The sequence below is a fragment of the Pelobates fuscus genome, chromosome 1 (genome assembly GCF_036172605.1).
Source record: "Pelobates fuscus isolate aPelFus1 chromosome 1, aPelFus1.pri, whole genome shotgun sequence".
NCBI lineage: Eukaryota > Metazoa > Chordata > Amphibia > Anura > Pelobatidae > Pelobates > Pelobates fuscus.
In genome coordinates, this window is record NC_086317.1 from 14,490,190 (window position 1) to 14,514,170 (window position 23,981).

Here is a 23,981-nt window from a genome sequence, read left to right on the forward strand (position 1 = left end):
GCTGGGTTCAGTGTGACAGTAACCTGCTTAGTGCTGGGTTCAGTGTGACAGTAACCTGCTTACTGCTGGGTTCAGTGTGACAGTAACCTGCTTACTGCTGGGTTCAGTGTGACAGTAACCTTCTTATTGCTGAGTTCAGTGTGACAGTAACCTGCTTACTTCTGGGTTCAGTGTGCCAGTAACCTGCTTACTGCTGGGTTCAGTGTGCCAGTAACCTGCTTATTGCTGGGTTCAGTGTGACAGTAACCTGCTTACTGCTGGGTATAGTGTGACAGTAACCTGCTTAGTGCTGGGTATAGTGTGACAGTAACCTGCTTACTGCTGGGTATAGTGTGACAGTAACCTGCTTACTGCTGGTTATAGTGTGACAGTAACCTGCTTACTGCTGGGTATAGTGTGACAGTAACCTGCTTAGTGCTGGGTATAGTGTGACAGTAACCTGCTTAGTGCTGGGTTCAGTGTGACAGTAACCTGCTTACTGCTGGGTTCAGTGTGACAGTAACCTGCTTACTGCTGGGTATAGTGTGACAGTAACCTGCTTAGTGCTGGGTATAGTGTGACAGTAACCTGCTTACTGCTGGGTATAGTGTGACAGTAACCTGCTTACTGCTGGTTATAGTGTGACAGTAACCTGCTTACTGCTGGGTATAGTGTGACAGTAACCTGCTTAATGATGGGTTCAGTGTGACAGTAACCTGCTTAGTGCTGGGTATAGTGTGACAGTAACCTGCTTACTGCTGGGTTCAGTGTGACAGTAACCTGCTTACTGCTGGGTATAGTGTGACAGTAACCTGCTTACTGCTGGGTTCAGTGTGACAGTAACCTGCTTACTGCTGGGTTCAGTGTGACAGTAACCTGCTTACTGCTGGGTATAGTGTGACAGTAACCTGCTTACTGCTGGGTATAGTGTGACAGTAACCTGCTTAATGATGGGTTCAGTGTGACAGTAACCTGCTTAGTGCTGGGTATAGTGTGACAGTAACCTGCTTACTGCTGGGTTCAGTGTGACAGTAACCTGCTTACTGCTGGGTTCAGTGTGACAGTAACCTGCTTACTGCTGGGTATAGTGTGACAGTAACCTGCTTACTGCTGGGTATAGTGTAACAGTAACCTGCTTACTGCTGGGTATAGTGTGACAGTAACCTGCTTAGTGCTGGGTATAGTGTGACAGTAACCTGCTTACTGCTGGGTATAGTGTGACAGTAACCTGCTTAGTGCTGGGTATAGTGTGACAGTAACCTGCTTAGTGCTGGGTTTTTTGTGTTTGAAAGATGTAAGATACCCCCAGCACAGTGCAGATAAATCCACAGTGTGGGGCTAGCTAATATTTGTGGAAAGAAACATTTTCTATTTTCAAGTTCTTTCAGTAAAATGTTCTGCATTTTACAAATTTATATTTTTTAAGTGTAGCATTAAGAGGATATTAACCTTTTGTATCTTTCTATACTGGTCGATATGATGTAACGCTGATACTCCATCTGGTATAACAGGGAGAAAGTGAAACCCAGCTCCAATCAGGGACCCCTAGTCATATTTATTAAACACAGCCGAGCCCTGCAGATATATTCCCTGTATTTTTATTATGGCAGGGTGTTTATGGACTGCACCAATCTCTGCTCTGCATAAAGGCATATCCTGCTATAATAAGGCAGCTGTATGGACAAGTACATTTTATTGGAGCGCTTTGCTAATCAAAAGACCCTTTCCTTTGTTTTGGACACATGTAGAATGTAAGCTCGTTCGAGCAGGGTCATCTCCAACCTATCATTCCTGTAAGTTTTTTGTTATTGTCCTATTTATAGTTAAATCCCCCTCTCATAACATTGTAAAGCGCTACGGAATCTGTTGGCGCTATATAAATGGCAATAATAATAATAATAATGAGTCCTGCCTAGCTTTTAGGAGAGCTATTTCTTACACTTACAGAGTGCCTGGCAGCGGGGAGCGCTGTGCTCCCACCTCTTTCCGGTCACTCCGATCTAGCGCCCGCTTGTGCCGCCTTATGGACACGCACGCCCACCCATTCATTATCATTATTGCCGGTGATTATCAGCCGATACTTAAAAAAAAATCTAAATATTGGCAAAACCGATAATCGGTCGATCCCTACGCCTGAGGCTCAGAGAGCGTAGCACTGTAAAGCTGCTCGGCCGCGGCTAGATGACAACCCCCTAACTAGTGCCACCTGTGGCGGACCACCCCGCCACCTGTTAGTAAGCCATGTGATTGGAAATAAAACCATTTATTTCATGCAGGCTGTGTAAGTACACAATAGTGATTTCACTCCTAAATGGCAGAGAATTGAGCATTGAAACTGCAGGGGCGTAATCTATACACCAAAACTGCTTCATTAAGCTGAAGTTGCTATGGTTACTATAGTGTCCCTTTAAATATCCATTCGTATGTAGGAAGGAGGAATTTTAATATTAATGTCAGCATATTTTCTGTAAATATTTCTTTTATTATGGCATATGCGATACGGGGTACAGAAAAGAAAGAGGAGGCATTGTGGGGTAACACGAGTTGACGATAACAAGATAGTGAACAATACACCTCTAAGAAAGACTGCCATATTTTTTGTTTTTAGAAACGTCATGTAAACAGATTAATACAAGCTTGGTTAATAAAATAAAAATAATAATAAAGGTACTTGTTGCTTAACAGTGCTAGATCAGTTACGCATGTAATGCCATGACAGATTAAACTGTTGCGTTTTTTCCCATTTAAAGATTTAAAGAGACAGGCTGAACCATAGATTGTTTAGTAAGACTTAGAACATAACAGGCTAGTGATCCTATGTTAGTTAGAGGTAGGTCATACAGGCTTAATACGATCATTAATGTACAGGAATCTAAGTGTTTTACACTGTACTGAGCATACGACTTTCCTATCTTGAACATGAACTGGCCGGCCAGGCGAAGGGGGTAGTCACATTAAGGGACGCTTCACATATGTACAACTTATTCCAGCTGAAAACAATAAACGTGTTAGAGACAGTAACATCAGTACATGCTAGCTGAGAACTATGTCAAGATGTGTACACGGAATCTATAAACCACAGTGTCGCTATAGAGTGAACGCAAACTATTGTCGACTGCATTTCCCTAGGTCGTTGTGCAGTCCAGGCTAACATGGCAGCTAGGAAGGCCCAGTAGTTCTTTAAAATAGTTATACGGTTAAACTAAGGATTGTTGCATGTCCTATCTCAACATTTTAAACGTCCAACATAAAACAAAGTCTAAACGGAAATGTCTGACATCAGTGAAGTATGCATGTTAGCAGTGGCAATCAGAGCATCGCCAGTCCTATTGTGTTCCAAGCTGGTAGTCGGGCACCGGGTATGCTTAAGTCCTAGACAGTTCGGTTTGCTCAGCCTATGCCAGCTCTGAGTGCTGGATGGATAGGCCAGACATTGAGGTCGGGTTGCTGCCTTGGTGAGTTGCCCTCTCCGACAGATCCTGGCGAAAACCTCCGTTCATGTCTGCTGCCGACGAGGGGCTGTGTTCGTTGAGTGCGGGAGGGGTGTGAGGGCGTTCGGGTCTCCCCTTGGCCCCAGGCTCCGTGTGGGGTCTGCATCCTGGATCCACGAACTCAGGTGCCATGAGAGGTCGAGTTCTTCCCTGTGAGGGCGCGTCGGGGAGCCTCGGTGGTTCGTCGCCGCCAGCGGCGGTTAGGCTTCCGGCGATGTGGCCGATGCCGAGGAGTTAGCCTCCTGGTGACCCCTGGCCCAGGATGGCGGTCGGTGCTTGGCTGTAACGCTGAAGGGTAAGTAGTGCCCATAGGAGGCCCGTTCCGCCCCTGATTCCCCTTCCCACTCGCTGTACCTACGTGGGCACATGGGGAGATGTAAAGAGTCTGTCCAGTTTTTCTAGAAATTGCTGAAAGATTAAATCCAGGCTCGTGGCTTGTACAGGTACAGGAGCCATGAGGCATGGGGCTTCTGCAGTGTTGCTAGGCCCGGAACGTCCGGGGCCCAAGCCCGGCTTGGCAGATGCCTTCCGTGTAACCCTGTGCATCGCTTCGGTGGGGACCGGGATAACCCCCGCCGGTCCATAGGGGGGGAACGGGGTTTCCAGCTGTGCCTCGCCGTGTGAGTCGGCAGTGGGGGAGCGGCCGTCCCCCCCACCGCTACCATGCTTGTAGGCCGCAAACCTGTATGGGTCGGGTCTGGAACTTGGAGCCACTTGCGTGGTGTCGACATGTTGGTCCCGATGTCCCTTAACGCTTGGGAGCACCGGGAGTCCAGTTTACTGCCTCCGGTAATCAAAAATCGGCTTTAGGCAAGTTGATTTGCGGGAGCATCGGTGACATGCGTCTGCTCCCTTCTGCAGTCAGGCCCTGCCCCCCTAATGTCAGCATATTTTAATCCACCTTACATCAGAAAAAAATATAATGATAAAGCAATTTGTGGAAAACAGTATGATAAAATCATGGATACAGATCGCACATTGCAATTTTCCTAACGTTATAGCCTATTTTGCATGTTTTAGGAGTGCTCACAGCGGACTGCCCCGTGACCACCGTGAGGGATATCCCGGCACTACATAACATAAGTCGGGCTTGCTGTTACACCTAAGATGGCGGATGCTTCGTGTTGACTGGGCCAGCAACTTGATCTTGAGTCTAGGCTCGACAGAATCTTTGAAGAATTCTTGGCCAAGTTGACCAGCAGAATGCAGAGCAACACACTGGAACTGCCAACCAATGACTTACCTTGGCAACTGCAAACTCCAGCGGTACCACGGAGGAGCCTGTCATCGAGTTCTGCAAATAGCCCAAAGCAGAGCCGAAGACCTGTGCCGCCCAACAAGGCTCTCCGTTCCTCTCGGTTTGTCCGGAAGCCCCGGAGCTGGTCCTATTGTCGGCCTAACCGTGCAAGCCGTCACATCACCATCACACGCAGCACACCATCTCAACCTGGGACTTACCCTAATGGATCGACTCAAACGGAGTTACGGTGTTGGAAGCAGTCAGAAGGCCAGCTTGACCAGGGTCAGGAGTAATATAGGCCTCAGTGTGCCATGCGGGACTATGCATTCCCTATGCAGGGGGTAGGCTAACTACATCATGAGAGTACTTATCAGGGCGCCAGTCTACAGTCCTGGGGGATGCTCTATTTCTAACACGTGCCCTACATAAACGTATGGGACCTTGTGCACATGCTGAATTATATTCCTCGTTTTATTTTTTTTTGTTTAGTTTTATTATTATTTTATTACCTTCTGAGGCAGCTGTTATATATAATATGTTTGTATTCTTGAGGGGCTTCAGTGGTTTTAATTTCTTGGTATCTGATAAGCATTATAGCCTGCTTACTTACTACTCAATCGCTATACTTGCCTTTATAGGCAACACTAGCCTGATTTCTCAATACTCTGAACCCAATGTTCTATATGGTGGCATTTCACTTAGCAGGTGTATACTTTATGTCATAACCCTGATTATCCGCAGTTCGAAAATATAGCTATTAATGACCATTCATCTACTGACTCAAGCATGTCTACTGCTGGTTTTCTTTCACAATTATTTTGGGTTTTTTAAAGTGCAGAATATTTTGTCTAAGCATACCTACATGCATCTTGTGAACAAACTAAATACCCTGTTATGAACCATTGTTCTATGAAACACTGCACTCCAAAAATAAAGAATTATATAAAAACATGGATACAAACTTTTGTTTATATTGTTGTTTTACTCCTTTATGTCATTATGACAATTGGTTTTAACATTATCTCCACAGGAAGTCATCATGTGTATGTTGTGATGGCATTCCGTATGTATCTTGTGATGGCATTCCATGTGTATGTTGTGATGGCATTCCATGTGTATGTTGTGATGGCATTCCATGTGTATGTTATGATGGCATTCCATGTGTATGTTGTGATGGCATTCCATGTGTATGTTGTGATGGTATTCCATGTGTATGTTGTGATGGCATTCCATGTGCTGCTGTGATGGCATTTCCATGTGTATGTTGTGATGGCATTTCATGTGTATCTTGTGATGGCATTCCATGTGTATGTTGTGATGGCATTCCATGGGTATGCTGTGATGGTATTCCTTGTGTATCTTGTTAATGCATTCCATGTGTATGTTGTGATGGCATTCCATGTGTATGTTGTGATGGTATTCCATGTGTATGTTGTGATGGCATTCCATGTGTATGTTGTGATGGCATTTCATGTGTATGTTGTGATGGCATTCCATGTGTATGTTGTGATGGCATTCCATGTGTATGTTGTGATGGCATTCCATGTGTATGCTGTGATGGTATTCCTTGTGTATCTTGTTAATGCATTCCATGTGTATGCTGTGATGGCATTCCATGTGTATGTTGTGATGGCATTCCATGTGTATGCTGTGATGGCATTCCATGTGCTGCTGTGATGGCATTTCATGTGTATGTTGTGATGGCATTCCATGTGTATGTTGTGATGGCATTTTGTGATGGTGTAATGACGAGTGTCAGAATAGCATATTTGCAATTTTTATTCCATCGCTGTTATACTTGCTTAGGGCTAGTGAATAGGAGTTCGTAGACAAGGATTGGATTTGGAATTAGGGCAATTAGTTAATCGATGCTTGCACTACTGTCCCTGTTTAAACCTTCATGTAACAGTTACAGCATCGTGTTGTGATGTTCAGAAATAGTTTTACGCCCGTGCTATAGGACACCTGCCTGGAGTGTCACTTTACTGGACCTGCCTTAATGTTTGTTTGAAACTTTTGTTTCTAAACCGTGAAGTATAGATCCTGGTAAAGCACATCACATTTCCTCATGGGTTGCCTGTCCAGAAAAACCTGCTTCTCATTCTAGGTGTTGTCCCTGTTGACACATCATTTCTAGCACCTATTATCTGTGAGTGCAGCCGCAGGCATTTCTAGGTTTTTAAACAAATTAATGCTCAGTTCATAGTATCATAGCATTCTCATATGGTAATATAATAAAGCTTCAATCAGGATTTCCTGTTTGATGATACTCCTCTGCAGAATTCATTTGAATTGTTTGTCATTGTGACGAGAGCAATCTCGCCACATTGCATTGGAGAAGCCTGGTGGCCCGCCTGCTGCCTTTGGACTATGGACCAGACTTTCAAAAGACTTATTTTCCCTGCAGAAAGGCTTATTCGTGCCTTTCTGCCAGGGTGTTCGGTAGATTTTATCTACCGAACAAACTACCGAAGGCGCGACCACCCGGGAGCTGGAGTGTGCCGCCAATTGACCACCCTGAAGCTGCGGTTAACCGCAGCTTAAGTGACGATTGCAGGGTGGTCTTTGTTTGTTTACCGAACACGTGGCGGTGGCCATTTTAAAAGTCCCGTACGGCCAGCGGTGTTCGGCACTTAAACTATGGAACTAAAAACTGACACTTATTTGCACGATCACCGCTGAGCCGTCCGCCGCCTGGTTCCTGTTCGTACAGTTTAATGAACACATGTCCATTCGGTATTTTATTTTATGTGAATGTGTTAACCCAGACAGCTATGCCATGGAGCCCATTCGTGTAGTTAAAGACTTTGGCTCCATGGCAATTGAACTGTGTGTATAGGATCTGAGTGCTATTCGGTAGTTTTTTGCGCTCAGATCCCAGCTATCTGGGGATATGTGACATGTCTGTGTTTAATGTATAAAATTTTACTTTGTGTATTTTATGGTGTTTTACTGTCTTTGTGTTCCCACGTGTATAATGGCGATTTGCCTCTGTCCTGGGAGATAATTGAATTACTTCTCAATTATCTCCAGGGCAGAGGAGAGGAAGCCAGGATGCATTGTGGGAAAGTATGGTGACTGTATGTCCTAAAATAATGTATGTCTGTCTTTTGTTACAGTCTCCCATCTGGTCCCCTAGGGGAGTGTCCACCAGATGGGAGACCTGCATAAATACTGGGCGGGTAGCCCTGCGTAAACCAGACCACTGCTTGACCCTCAACACGGAGCTCTGTCTCGTTCTTGGGGGGATTCACTGTATGCTGTTAGAGACTGATTGCCAGGAGTGTAAGCCGCTTGGGAGCTTTTCCTGTTCGTCTGCTAGCAGCTATTCGTGAGGTTCCGGTTCGGGAGTTTGGAGTGCTACCTTATTCCCTTTTATGCAGTTCGGGAGTTTGATGCATTCCCTTGTATCCAGTTCGGGAGGTTGGTGTTTTACTGAAGCTGCCGTTGTATCTGAAAGGGGAATATCGCCTAAATGGATTTTAACCCCTTGTCTGCTGAAACGGTCCGTTACAGTCATATTACAGCAGAATTAGCTGTGATTTGGAAATCACATTCAGTGCTTTAATTAGTTTGTGGTGGAACGCGCCTCGCCACTGGGCATTGGAGGGGCCTGGCTGCCTGCCTCCTACCTGCTGACTATGGCCCCTGGAAAATTGGTACGTTTGAACTATATTTGGGCATGTTGTATTTTGTATTGCTGCTGACCCTTTTAGAATCATCCGTGGACATATTGTGACTTTTGGGAATAATGTCCCTTTAAGACTTTGTAGATATTGCAGTAATACTGTCTTAATTATATATGTATGTTATTATGTGTTCGGTTAACTTGTATATGTGTATGCAGCATTCAACTGATTGTTCGGTAGAATCACTCCATTCATTATATTGAGTGAAACTACCGAACAGCCAGACCACCCAGGAATAAGTGTGCCCAATTACCGTTTGCAACAATGTTGCAAACGGGTAATTGGCAATCTATGTAATGTGTTCTTTGTCCTCCTGGTGGCCGCCATTCGGGAAACAAACACGTGGCGGCGGCCATCTTAAACTCCCGAACAGCGGTGTTTTGCCGTCGAGTGTCTGGAACTGAAATCGGACACTCGACTAGGCAGCCACCGCTGAGACCTCCAGACTTCAGTATTTCGTGTAGAAACTACCGAACGGCCCGCCATTCGGTGGAAAGAACCCCACGAACTAGGGGATCATTTGAATCCTCCCCAGGCTCCATAACCCAGGCAATTCATGTGTTTTTATTCCCTTTTCTGTGACCGACCGCAGGGCCAAAATACATGGAACTATTTTCGGATACTTTACCCATGCGGTCGGTCAAATCTTTGCCTGCCCATAACTCCCGAACCCCTGGTCCGATCTGGTTGATTTTTGAGTAATTTGCTCACCCAGATCAGGGCTATCAGGGGATACCATATAGAGGTGTATATATTTGGGGTACATCTGAAACTTAGGGGAAATGGTGTACTGTTTAATTGTGTTAACAGATAAGTTAGAGGGAGGAGATGTGTGAGTTGTACCTTAAACTGTATTGGTGGCTGTACTAATTGTGGTAAATCCCTCCCTTGCATGGGAGAATGCCTTAAAAGGAGGTTGTGTGAATAAATGAGAGAGTTCCTGTTTTAACCCTCAAAGTGAAGTGTTGTCTCATTCTTGGGGGAGGATTTATTGTATGCTGTTCCAGTTTGACTGCTAGGAGTGTAAACCTATTCGTATGGTTTCCTATTCAACTGTCTACAGCATTTATATGCTTGAGAGGATTTATATGCTTCTTCGGTTCGGTGATTGTGGTGTCTGCCAGAGTGCTTGGAGTCCACAGGAAACACTACGAGCATCCATCAACGAAGGTACTCAGTTGGGGTGCCAGGCGATCCGTTACATAGTTATTGCCTTTAGTTCTATTATATTGTTCTCTAATGGCAGAGCTAAATAAAATTTAAATCAATTATTGATAATGAGCCCTGTTTGCTGTGTTTAGTTTTCATAAAGCACTGGTTTTAGTTAGAGTTACGCTTTCCTTATCGATCGATGATCTCTAATCGATATAAAGCACCCAAGATAAGGTCTCTCTGGAGGAATTGTAAAATAAATAAACATATTGTTAGGATCTTGTAATGATAATTCGGGCAGTGACCGATGTGGCCTGTGAAGGACCAAGTCATTGTATAATTGTCTGAGGTTGTTGTCTCTCTTCCATAGAAGACTTGACACCATTAAGCTGCCGTATCAAATGTGAAGGTAGGTCCCCCAGGGAGCTGATCCCTTTCCATAAGAAAAACGTGCAAGTCAAAGGGTCTGTAAAACCAGCAATCCAGCTATTGCGATGTTTCATACCCGCGTGAAACTATTGACAAATGTTGAACTAAACATCCCAAATATATAGAAAACGATTTGTTTCTTATAGCAGTCTCTAACCAGGGGAGTACCAGGCTTGTTCAGGGTCACATTGGGTGTTTATACACAAGGATTTAGGGAGAATTGATATAAAAACAGCATACTGTAGATCTAAATGGCCAAGTTGGACACATCTTCAACTCAGGCATTTTCCCCACTTTTTGTTATTCTGGAATAAAACGTGCAATTCTCTCCTTAAATCACCAGTATAGTGAAGAAATCTGATAGGTTGTATAAATCTAGTAAGAAAAAAACCTGATACATTGTAAGTCAAACAGAATGTCGAGATTACTGAGATTTCTAACGCAGATGTCTACACTACATTCCCATACACAGTGACTACCATTCACTTGTATGGCACAAACTGTATTTCTCCAAGGTCTGTTTCCTAGCCCGATGCATAGTATGGGTTAGAGCTATGGGATATGGGCGGTAGTTTATCAATATGAAGTTCGATCAGGTTTATGGTACTAAAGTGGGAAATGAAAGAGAATTTAAAGTGAATGTAATATTTAAGGCACGATAGCCGAACTGGAAAGATTATCTGAAGTTTGGCCAGTGTGGCCTTAAATTTGACATTCACTTTGGATTCTCATTTTAGTGAGTATACCTATATTCTAATTGTCTAAATTTCTTTTATACCTCTTGTTGTGAGTGTCCAAGATTTTGTGCAGTCTGTTCTTTACAACAATACCTTTAGCTGGAGTCCATATAAGTATCAGTGGTGCTTTAATAGGGTGCTTTTTTCCATCTAGAGACCAACAATGATTTGGTTTCAGTGTGCTATAGGGAAGGGAAGCAGCCTCCCAAGATTTGTCTTCAAGTAACATATGTAATATGGTAATACAGGGCTTGTTAGTTAACAGAGTGAGACACAGCTCGCTCACTCTCTCTCCATTTAACAAGTGCTATCCTGGGTTCCAGTAACCCTTCCATTCTGAGTTCCAAACCTGTTAGAACTGGAGGAACATCTAAAGAGGGTTAAATATGCAGCCAGTTTGCACTGAATGTACTCATTGATTGATTCATTGATCCGTTGAGGAAGGGTGAGATTTACATAGGACCGCAGTGGGAATAGGATGATTTAGGATTTTCTTTAAAATACTTTATTTTACCACTATAGGAATTTTAGCACCCAAGAGAGTCCTGGTGGGGCCTTTCACATACCAAGAGTAGAACGTGATCGAGGTGGCGTTGTCTCCACCATAAATGAATTGAGTGGACCCGAGTAGGGCATAAGATTGGTTGGAGTCTCAATAGGCCTTTGTATGCTGGAAATAGATCAACGTCAGTGTGTATCCATTGGGTAATGATGGATTTGAACATAATTTGTCCTCATTTTTACTCCTTGGGGATGGTGCAGTTTGTCTTACGTGAGTTAACAAGTCCGACAGTAAGGATTGTACACAGACTGAAAGATCATTTAATCTAATACATCAACACATTGTGACTTCAGCACTATCACATTATTTGCAGTTTAGTAAATAGCAAAGTACGTATTTCAGAATGAATTTTAAATGACTCAAATTCACAGTTAAATTCAGATGTCAGTGACGGGGTGTGACATATAGTTTGTTTTTGTTTCATTTGTTGTTGTTCACGATAGTTTCATATAAAAGTTTGGAAGAAGGTAGTTTGCCATTTTCTTACGCTCTGTGTTTGAGGATGGAGAATGTTAAATGTGTGCAGGACGGAGTGAGTGAATGGAGCCACTCTGTCAACTGACAGCAAATCAACTGTTCAATGAAGCACTGCAGAAAGGGCCTCGGGCCCCACTGGGTCGAGACCGGGCATTCAGACCGTAGGGATTTTAGGGTAAGTGCATACGTGTACCTAGTTGTAGTAGTTGTGCTTTACTGTGATTTATTTTATGGATCCGCTAATTATTAATTAGACTTCTTTATTGCTTGTCTTTTTGATTCACTTTGGTCTGTGGTTTTAAGCAAGGAGGCGATTTATATCCCACTCAAATTCATTTATTCCTTGAAAAAGCCAGAAGTTCAGTGAACAGTAAATGAGTCGTGTTGAGTTCTGTTAAGCTCCCTATGGCACCATATTGGTCTATATTAGATTATGTAGAGGCCACATATTGACCATGGGTCGCAGAGTGCTTGGTTTGGTGTTTATTTGGATTTAGTTCATATATTGCACTGCTACCACATTATGTCATGTAGGCTTGTCCAGCCTTTGTGGTGTTGAAAAGCAGATTTTGATGGACCAGCCAGCCTCACAAACCTGTATTTGTAGATTGTTTTGTAATGTTTCTCACCTTTCAGCCTATTTTCCATTCTCTTGTTTTACTTACAGCATCTTTTTTCCAATAAGCCTTATCCTATTTCCTCTTAAAGTTATTCCCAATATTGTATTTTGTTTGTCTGCTTATCTCTTAGCTTTTCCTTGTTATTTTCATCCTATCAGCTTTTACCTGTTTTGTCTTTTACCTCTTTTCAGTGTCTTTGTCTCTCTTTCTCTCTCTCTCTCTCTCTCTCTCTCTCTCTCTCTCTCTCTCTCTCTCTCTCTCTCTCTCTCTCCCTCTCTCTCTCCCTCTCTCTCTCCAATGAGGAAAAAAAAAATAGTTGATCCCCTGCTGATTTTTAATGTTTGCCCACTGACAAAGAATTAACAGTTTATAATTTTAATTGTAGGTATTTTTTAACAGTGAGAGATAGAATAACAAAAAAGAAAATCCAGAAAAACACATGTCAAAAAATTTATAAATTGATTTGCATGTCAATGAGTAAAATAAGTATTTGACCCCTTCGACTTAGTACCTTGGTGGCAAAACCCTTGTTGGCAATCATAGAGGTCAGACGTTTCTTGTAGTTGGCCACCAGGTTTGCATGCACATTTCAGGAGGGATTTTGTACCACTCCTCTCTGCAAATCCTCTCCAAGTATTTAAGGTTTCGACGCTGACGTTTGGCAACTCAAACCTTCACTTCCCTCCTCAGATTTTCTATGGGATTAAGGTCTGGAGACTGGCTAGACAACTCCAGGACCTTAATGTGCTTCTTCTTGAGCCACTCCTTTGTTGCCTTGGCTGTGTGTTTTGGGTCATTGTCATGCTGGAATACTCATCCACAACCCATTTTCAATGCCCTGGCTGAGGGAAGTAGGTTCTCACCCAAGATTTGACAGTACATGGCCCCGTCCATCATACCTTTAATGCGGTGCAGTTGTCTTGTCCCCTTAGCAGAAAAACACCCCCAAAGCATAATGTTTCCACCTCCATGTTTGACGGTGGGGACGGTGTTCTTGGGGTAATAGGCAGCATTCCTCCTCCTCCAAACACGTCGAGTTGAGTTGATGACAAAGAGCTTGATTTTGGTCTCAGTTGACCACAACACTTTCACCCAGTTCTCCTCTGAATCATTCAGATGTTCATTGGCAAACTTCAGACGGACCAGTACATGTGCTTTCTTGAGGGGGACCTTGCGGGTGCTGCAGGATTTCAGTCCTTCGCGGCATAGTGTGTTACCAATTGTTTTCTTGGTGACTATGGTCACAGCTGCCTTGAGATCATTAACACGATCCTCCCATGTAGTTCTGGGCTGATTCCTCACCATTCTCGTGATCATTGAAACTCCACTAGGTGAGATCTTGCATGGAGCACCAGACCAAGACTGACAGTTATTTTGTGTTTCTTCCATTTGCGAATAATCGCACCAACTGTTGTCACTTTCTCACTAGGCATGTGCATGGGAAAAAATTTCTGTTCGGTTCGGCGTTCCGAAATTCGGGACTTCGGCAATTTTGGATTTCGGCAATTCGCGACTTCGGCACTTTGGTTCAGTTCAGCACTACGACACTTCGGAACTTCGACACTTCGGAACTTCGGCAACTCGGCACTTCGACACTTCTGAACTTCAGCATTTTGGAATTTCGGGACTTATCTTGCAGCCGCTTAGTAGATAACTCCCTAATTCCCATGGTATTAGGGAGTTATCTACCAAAAGGCTGAAAGACCTAAATTGGTCTTTCAGACAAATTTACTAATACTAAGTAAAAATTACTTAGTATTAGTACATTTTGTCCCTACTCGCTATACAGCATGTCTATTAAATAGTAAGTAGCCAGTGGCTGCTTACTGTCAAAAAAAAAAAAAGGTCCCCCCTCCCGAGCCCCCACCCGTGCCGCTCCTTATTATAGGCACCTTAAATACACACCTTCAATGCACGGCGTGAATTTCTAACCTGTTGTCACTATGTAGAATCTGCATCTAAGAAAAATGTGTGCTTTGTTAAAACATATTTGTCTGTTATCTAAAAAAATCTGCATAATTATTTAATGTATTGAAATATTTCAAAGAAAGTCTGACAAAAGGCTTGCACGCACACACTCTGACAGACTCGCACACACACACTCTGACAGGCTCGCACACACACACTCTGACAGGCTTTCTCACGTACACACTCTGACAGGCTCGCTCACGCTCAAACACACACTCTGACAGGCTCGCACACACACACTCTGACAGGCTCGCACACACACACTCTGACAGGCTTTCTCACGTACACACTCTGACAGGCTCGCTCACGCTCAAACACACACTCTGACAGGCTCTCTCACAGACACACACACTCGGATAGGCTCTCTCTCACACACACACACACACACACACACATTCTGACAGGCACACACACACGCACAGTTACTCTGACAGGCTCTCATACACTTTCATTTTTGTTTTAATTGAAACCTCCCTTCCTTTGGGAGAGCTGAGTGGGTCTTTCCAGGAGGGCTGCTCTCTTCCTGTATGCGAAGGAGCAGTACTCTGCCTCTAACTCCTCTCTTCTCCCTCGCGCTCTGTAATGATGCTGGGGCCGAAATAAAGCCATATTCCGGCTCCCGGCATCATTAGACAGCGCAAGGGAACAGAGGAAGAGTACTGCTCCCTCACGTGCCGCCCACAGTGCTCCCGCGGGCGGCCAGGTGGCCACCTCCATGGATTTGGGAAGAGCGCAGATAACTTCTTTCTTTGTTTTTTACTGTATGTATTGGGGCTGATATGTACTATGGTCGTTGCTGCCCCCCAAGAGTAGTGGAAGTTTGAGCGCAGGACTTATTTTTGTTTATTTGTATTCACATTTGTATCATACAACTGTTACAATGCTGCCACCCATCCCATGTGTTCCCTATTAAGGGTTAATACGTATGTAGGGGTTTATATAAAAAATACCCCTCTCTGTCTCATTAAAGATATCTTTGCCAGAAGTTCAAGGAAGCAAGGTGAATGGTTAGTGTAGGTTAGCCTTGACGTGGCAGGCGGGCATTCCCTCACATGGCCATTGGAGTAACTAAATAACCTCCATTTGTAATTTTATGCATAGGGATTTTGGAAGCGTGCAGGTAACTTTTTTTCTGATTTCTGATGTGTATGGTCTTTGCTGTCATCCAAGAGTAGTGGGAGTTTGAGCGCAGGACTTGTTTTTGTGTTTATGTATGTAAGCATGCTTAAACTAACAAGTAGATACTAATTTGTAACTTTGAGGAAAATCAATCGTTGTGTATCTGTGTGTAAGGGAGTCTGGATCAGTGTGTGTCTGCGTGTAAGGGAGTCTGGATCAGTGTGTGTCTGCGTGTAAGGGAGTCTGGATCGGTGTGTATCTGTGTGTAAGGGAGTCTGGATCGGTGTGTATCTGTGTGTAAGGGAGTCTGGATCAGTGTGTGTCTGCGTGTAAGGGAGTCTGGATCGGTGTGTATCTGTGTGTAAAGGAGTCTGGATCGGTGTGTATCTGTGTGTAAGGGAGTCTGGATCGGTGTGTATCTGTGTGTAAGGGAGTCTGGATCAGTGTGTGTCTGCGTGTAAGGGAGTCTGGATCGGTGTGTATCTGTGTGTAAAGGAGTCTGGATCGGTGTGTATCTGTGTGTAAGGGAGTCTGGATCGGTGTGTATCTGCGTGTAAGGGAGTCTGGATCGGTGTGTATCGGTGTGTAAGGGAGTCTGGATCGGTGTGTATCTGTGTGTAAGGGAGTCTGGATCGGTGTGTATCTGTGTGTAAGGGAGTCTGGATCAGTGTGTAAGGATGTCTGGATCAGTGTGTGTCTGCGTGTAAGGGAGTCTGGATCGGTGTGTATCTGTGTGTAAAGGAGTCTGGATCGGTGTGTATCTGTGTGTAAGGGAGTCTGGATCGGTGTGTATCTGCGTGTAAGGGAGTCTGGATCGGTGTGTATCTGTGTGTAAGGGAGTCTGGATCGGTGTGTATCTGCGTGTAAGGGAGTCTGTTTCGGTGTGTATCTGCGTGTAAGGAAGTGTGGATCGGCGTGTATCTGTGTGTAAGGGTGTCTGGATCGGTGTGTATATGTGTGTAGGGGAGTCTGGATCGGTGTGTGTCTGCGTGTAAGGGAGTCTGGATCGGTGTGTATCTGTGTGTAAGGGAGTCTGGATCGGTGTGTGTCTGCGTGTAAGGGAGTCTGGATCGGTGTGTATATGTGTGTAGGGGAGTCTGGATCGGTGTGTGTCTGCGTGTAAGGGAGTCTGGATCGGTGTGTGTCTGCGTGTAAGGGAGTCTGGATCGGTGTGTATCTGCGTGTAAGGGAGTCTGGATCGGTGTGTGTCTGCGTGTAAGGGAGTCTGGATCCGTGTGTATCTGTGTGTAAGGGAGTCTGGATCCGTGTGTATCTGTGTGTAAGGGAGTCTGGATAGGTGTGTAAATAGTTACTTTATAATCTGCAAGGACAATCACTCTAGAAAGTAATTATATCACTGGGAAGTAAAATTGCTCTACAAACCTATATCTAATCTACTTGAAAGCTGGTTGTTAGTTCACCGTAAGTCCCTGTTTTGTGACTGAATCGATTTGCTTTTAAAGCCAGCTCATATTTAAGAGATTATCCTAATGTTTGGTGTATTTTATTGGTCATTATTTCTTTAATTCCTACTTAATCGCATGTTTGTTACAAAACGACTAGCACAATGTATAGATTAAATGTCAGGCTCTTTAGAAAGAGCACGTGTTGTTTAGGGGTGACAGGCTTCCATTAAATACACACTACAGACCCATTCAATGAAGCTGGATGCACAAGCTTCCCTGTGGCTTATATGCCCTTCTCAAAATACCTTCATTCCTACTTTTTATGAATGGAGCTATTTGCTGTCAGGTCTGCCACCCAAAATAGCCCATGACAGGTTCAGCCGTAATTTGCTTTATATATATATATATATATAAACAACAAACGCAAACATTTTCTGACTTTTAAAGAAATAAATATACATTAAATAAATATATATGTAACAACGTTAATTGTGGCCAGGTAAAAAAAATTGAAAATTGAACTCCAACTCTAGAATTGCCCAATTACACTACTCTGAAAACTTGGTGCACTGGCTGATCAGTTTCAGTCACTTTCTGGTCATTGAAATCTTAAAGGGACACTATGGTCACCAGAACAACTGCAGCTTATTGTTCTGGTGAGTAGAATCATTACCTTCAGGCTTTTCGCTGTAGAGAAAATGCAGTGTTTACATTACAGCCTAGTGATAACTTCACTGGCCACTCCTTACATGGCTGTTAGAGATCCTTCCTGGGTCATGGCTGCCTAAAATGCACCCAAACATTCAGTATCTCCTCCCTCTGCACGCAGACACTGAACTTTCCTCATAGAAATTAATTGATTCAATTCATCTCTATGAGGAGATGCTGATTGGCCAGGGCTGTGTTTGAATCATACTGGCTCTGCCCCTGATCTGCCTCTTTGTCAGTCTCAGCCAATCCTAAGGTGGAGCATTGTGATTGGATCAGGCTACCGCATCTGATGATGTCAGCAGGCAGTGGGCAGGTCAAAAGGAAACAGTGACAAAGCAAGCAGCTGCAGACTTGAATACAAGTAAGAATTTACTATATTTAGGGAGACATGAGTGAACCAGGATGGCTAGATGGTGGTTTTAACCCTATAGGGTCAGGAAAACATGCTTGTGTTGCTGACCATAAAGTGCTCTTTTGAGGATTTTCAGCAAATGTAAGAGCTTCAAAAATTAATACTTTTTATGTTTATTATTATTTTTTAAACTATTATTATTTGTTTCCTATATAATGGATAAAAAAAAAAGCACCTGTGAAAAGGTGCTCTCATTCTCGCAGCCTCATATAATGAGTAATACATAGAATTTATTAGTTTGAAAAGTTATCCCCATGCTGTATGATAGCACCATATTATCTGACTGGACAGACTTTGTGGGGTGTATCAGTACTGAACATGTTATTACATATATGCTTTTTGTTTGTTTTATTTTCAGTTGTTTTATTCCTGATAGTCCCGTGAAATAACAGGTTTATGAAGCGTGGGGCTGGTCCATAGACACGGGATGTAATGGCAGTGGTGCATAGGCCTGTTCTAGCTAATGGACCACCTGAAGATAGTCCCATGCTCAGGAGACCCTCTCTGGAGCAGCCCAGGGTAATCGAAGAGGAACAGAAATCTAATGTAAGTATGATATTGGTGTGGTGACACAGGCCTTCTTCTCCTCTCTGTGCCTACTTCTTCCATCCAAGTTACTTTGTTTTACCTTGAGAGTTCTGCCATGTGTGCCTCCTGCCATCTGCTCAAACATTATTCTTGCCCATGATCTCCAATTGTGGAGAAATGTTTATTCTTGAAGCACTGGTCTTGTTGACAGTTGTGTGCTGTCTGTTCAATTGGAGAAACATGATGTCTGTGTTGTTGGATACATTAGAGTAAATTACCGTGGCTGTAAGTGGAGAACCTTACAGTCTAATGATGTAGTAGGATGTACCTATTGAGTTCATTGATTGGCAATGGGATGGAAACATCTTAAACAGCGCATAAATACAAATATATAATTCCCACGTCATTATGGGGAAAGTCTACTTCAGAGAACGCAAAGAACCTTTTGTTTATTTTACAACTGTAATGTCAACCTTATGTGTTTTGCATCACTCAGCCGCGTCTTGAGAGCAGGCTACCTCACTAACTATAATACTACCTTCCTCTAACCAACAGGGCAGATCCTGAAAATGTTCTCTCCAAGCCACAGATTCTATAGGAAATGGATGGAACATTTGAGCAAGGGAGGGATGACAAGGAGGAATGGGGAGCAGTTGGCCCCCCAGGCCACTAGTATAGAGATGATTATGGACTGCTGCCTCACAGCACAATATTAAACTATATTATGTAACTTTTATTTTATTTTTTAAATCTAGTTTGGGCACTATTAACGTGAACTTATAATCAAACATTTTACTTACCGTATATACTCGAGTATAAGCCGACCCGAATATAAGCCGAGGCCCCTAATTTTACCCAAAAAAACTGGGAAAACTTATTGACTCGAGTATAAGACTAGGGTGGGAAATGCAGCAGCTACTGGAAAATTTCTAAATAAAAATAGATCCTAAAAAAATTATATTAATTGAATATTTATTTACAGTGTGTGTATATAATGAATGCAGTGTGTGCGTATGAGTGCAGTGCGTATGAGTGCAGTGCGTGTATGAGTGCAGTGTGTGTGCGTATATATTAATTGAATATTTATTTCCAGTGTGTGCATATAATGAATGCAGTGTCTGTGAGTGCAGTGTCTGTGAGTGCAGTGTCTGTGAGTGCAGTGTCTGTGAGTGTGTATGAATGCAGTGTGTGTGAGTGCAGTGTGTGTGTGAGTGCAGTGTGTGTGAGTGCAGTGTGTGTGAGTGCAGTGTGTGTGTGTGTGTGATGCAGTGTGTGTGTGTGTGATGCAGTGTGTGTGTGTGTGATGCAGTGTGTGTGTGTGTGTGATGCAGTGTGTGTGTGTGTGATGCAGTGTGTGTTTGTGTATGTGTTGGTGGGGGTGGGCATTTAATATATTATTAATTATTATTTTTTTTATTTTTGTTATATTATTATTTTTTTTTGTATTATTATTTAATTATTATTTTTATTTATTTTTTTAATTATATTTTTTTCGTCCCCCCTCCCTGCTTGATACATGGCAGGGAGGGGGGCTCCTTCCCTGGTGGTCCAGTGTCATTGGTAGTTCAGTGGGGGGGAGAGGGGAGCTGGCAGAGCTGTACTTACCTTTCCTGCAGCTCCTGTCAGCTCTCTCCTCCTCCGCGCGGTCTGTGCAGCTCCCTCTGTCAGCTCCCAGTGTAAGTCTCGCGAGAGCCGCGGCTCTCGCGAGACTTACACTGGGAGCTGACCGAGGTGCTGAACGGACGGCGCGGAGGAGGAGAGAGCTGACAGGAGCTGCAGGAAAGGTAAGTACAGCTCTGCCAGCTCCCCTCTCCCCCCAGTCTGTATTATGGCAATGTAAATTGCCATAATACAGACTATGACTCGAGTATAAGCCGAGTTGGGGTTTTTCAGCACAAAAAATGTGCTGAAAAACTCGGCTTATACTCGAGTATATACGGTACCTTAAATTGGCTCCAATTATCGTACATTGAATACTGTAACAGAAATACAGAAATGCGTGTGCTGTGATTCCTGTGTGTGGAGAGCAGAAAGCTTGCCTGTGGGAGGTCAATTCGGAATTTGCTGGCGCTATATAAATAATAAAATAATAATAATAGTAATTTCAGTGCTCCCTCGTCAGCCAGTTCTTCGGCATAGTCTAAGATGACGACAATTTAACTGACAGGTGGGAGACAAACGTATTTTAAATGGGTTTTTCTGCCGTAGTTTATTCAAAAGAGCATAGGTAGTTTGGGACATAATAGTGTCCTTTGGGATAAATCTTTTACAATAGAATTAAATGGAGTGCTGTTTGCTGGCTTGGTCCCAACATAAGCTACTTGTTTGTAGTTATACTCTAGGACTAATGTAGCCAACATTCCCTACATTTAAACATGATCTTTGCAATTCCTGGGGGCAACGGTGTCATGGTGTAACAACTCTCTAGGAATCTGACTGGATCACAGAAAATATTGTATGTTTCTTAGTGTAACATACAACTGGGTCAGAAACAATTCTTTACCATAATTATTTCCCCACTAGTTTTAAATGAAGAGTTTGTAGACAGACTTTGAGTCAGGAGACCCAAGGCAAACAAACGTATTTATCATCTATCAGGTGGCTTCTTAGCTGCAGTGGCTGAGATACAATATTCAAGTTGAAGGTTTCAAGGTTCTGCGGCCGGTGTGTATACTGTTGTCAGATTCCCTATGACGTCCTGTACATGTATCACGTGTACCTGGAAAGTTCTGGCTGTGCTGCCCTGTAACAAGTAGAATTCATATGTTGCATACTACAGGGCAGTACATTTCTTATCTTTTTATAACCGTGATGATGTAAGTATGTGTCCAGAAGAAAACTGTTGGACCTGGCAACCCTAGATGCTTGATATTTCCTCCCTAGAAGCATTAATTCCACCATGCTGCTAGGATGAATAAAGCTCAGAATACAAGGCTTGATATTGTAATTTAGAACCACAAGACATCAGACACACCAAGATAAATATTATCCTTGTAATGAATGCCCCACGTGAGGTATGAGGGCTTCAATATGTAATTAGAAAGAGGGCCATCCCTATTTATTAATGTTTATATTGAGTTTATGAAACATTGTAGCAGCAGTAGTGGTTCCTCTGGGTTATACTGCATTAATTTAGCTTTATATGTTTAATAGCAGGAGTTCATATGTTTAATAGCATCAGGCACTCGTCTCTCTGTGTGCCATGATACACGTAATCCTGTGTGTGCCAAGAATTTAAGCATATTTAATGATATTACACATGGTCACTATGATCAGTGCATGTAGGCACTGAAGGATTAACCATGAGGTGTAAGGCTGCCAACGGTGCCCTGAATGTACTGGGCCAAGTTTGGCTCCCGTTACCGTCCCTTTACCATCTCGGTGATCCTAATCCTTCTCTGCAAAGGTCTTGTGGTTCCCCTTTAACGTTATTGGCATCTGTGGGCTCAGATCTGAACCTACCCAGCATGGAGACATTCGCTGGATGATGGTACCTGGCCCCTGGTTAAATTATTGAACATTAGAGGAAGAAAAATAATTGTATTATGTCCCAGCACCTATCAGGAATATTTATATAATAATTAATCAAAGACTGCACCCGGTAAATCACAGTCCTCAGTCTAGAGTGATAATGTTATTGGCATGAAAAGAGCCCGCGCTGCTTTACATGGTATATTTTAACTTTTGACACACTATAAGAGGATAGTGTATGCTCACTGGGGAGTTTGTTTGTTTTTTGGTGACAGTTCTATATTTTCCATCAGATCGTTCTCCAAACAAGCGTTACGTTCTAGTAAACAGAACAGAATATATAAAGTTAAGAATAGGGACTCCTTTTTGGTTTCCTGCTTTAATGGCACATGGACTCAGTCTTAACTGGCTACTGGAACCTTGTTTCATGTGCGCGGAATACTCCAAAACACCAGATTTGTCATGTATTCCTCCACACAAGACATCATCATACTGATGGTGTAGAATATTGCATATTCTGTATATTCCTATTCAAATACATATTAAGGTGTGGCTGTATAATGGGTTAAACAGAACAGATGGTGTTTCCTATTCTGTACCATGAGGTCTCTGGAATTTGCTGTATAAGAGATTTGGGGTGGTCTTTATATGGGGAATTTCCTTATATGGCTATTCTAAACTACAGGTTATGACGTAATTTGGGCTATAAAGGGCAGAGGACAAAGGACCACGTTCTCTTGCCTTTCCTGCTACGATCCGATGTCCTGAATTGCTGATACAAAGACGACTCTGTAACCATTAAGACATACCATCTGTTAAGTATATTATGATTTGCTATTGAAGTAGAATAAATACTTATTTTTTATAAAGAACGTCAGATTGCGTATTAATACTTTTCAATAATATAGACATATATTATTGTGGCGAGCATTTGGCCCAAGACTATATATACATATATATATATAAAAGACTTATTCAACTAAATAAACACACAGGAAGATATTACAGATGGCCAGTACGTAAAGAAATAAAGAATGAATATATATCCAGGGAGAGGTTCCAACCTCAGCGTCACATGTTTACTTCTCCGCAAGATTGACTGAGCCTTTCATCCTTCTGAGGTCAATATAGTATTAGTTGGGTAATAATAACCTCTAATAACTACCCTCCAGCATGTGATTCGAAACTAGCTGCAAGCTAAATGGTTAGTTAAACTTAATATTTGTTTTTAATACGGAAGCCAAAGGAGGGATGAATTGATTTTCCTCTTGTACCATATTAAGTCAATTAACTTCAGGGCAGCACTTTTCATTTTCAGTCAGTCAGCATGTTAAAGTTATATCTGTCCAATAAAACAAGGTGGATGGATCCAGCAATCCTAACTCGCAAGAACAATCAGAGTGGATTCTAAAGCACACTGTCATTCAGTGGCGTACACACAAACCATGGGGCCCCGGTGCGAAAATGATAGAAGGTACACAGTCTGTATTGCACAGCCATGCTATCGAAGGTACACGCTCTGTATTACACAGCCATGCTATCGAAGGTACACGCTCTGTATTACACAGCCATGTTATAGAAGGTACACACTCTGTATTACACAGCCATGTTATAGAAGGTACACACTCTGTATTACACAGCCATGCTATAGAAGGTACACGCTCTGTATTACACAGCCATGCTATCGAAGGTACACGCTCTGTATTACACAGACATGTTATAGAAGGTACACACTCTGTATTACACAGCCATGTTATAGAAGGTACACACTCTCTATTGCACAGCCATGCTATCGAAGGTACACGCTCTGTATTACACAGCCATGCTATCGAAGGTACACACTCTGTATTACACAGCCATGTTATAGCAGGTACACGCTCTGTATTACACAGCCATGTTATAGCAGGTACACGCTCTGTATTACACAGCCATGCTATCGAAGGTACACGCTCTGTATTACACAGTCATGCTATCGAAGGTACACGCTCTG

The 23,981-nt window shown here is 43.0% G+C and overlaps 1 protein-coding gene across 2 annotated transcripts in view; it reads left to right on the forward strand.

Annotated features, from left to right (window-relative positions):
• The window catches only part of GRAMD1C (GRAM domain containing 1C), a 159,945-nt gene that overhangs the window by 69,612 nt on the left and 66,352 nt on the right, over positions 1-23,981 (forward strand). The window contains exon 2 of one of the 2 annotated variants that reach the window (XM_063446401.1): positions 18,351-18,538. The exons of the other annotated variant lie outside the window; for it this stretch is intronic. Coding sequence (XP_063302471.1) covers positions 18,425-18,538 — 114 coding nt within the window. The 5' untranslated portion in view covers positions 18,351-18,424. The remainder of the gene's footprint in view (positions 1-18,350; positions 18,539-23,981) is intronic. 2 annotated transcript variants of the gene reach the window in all.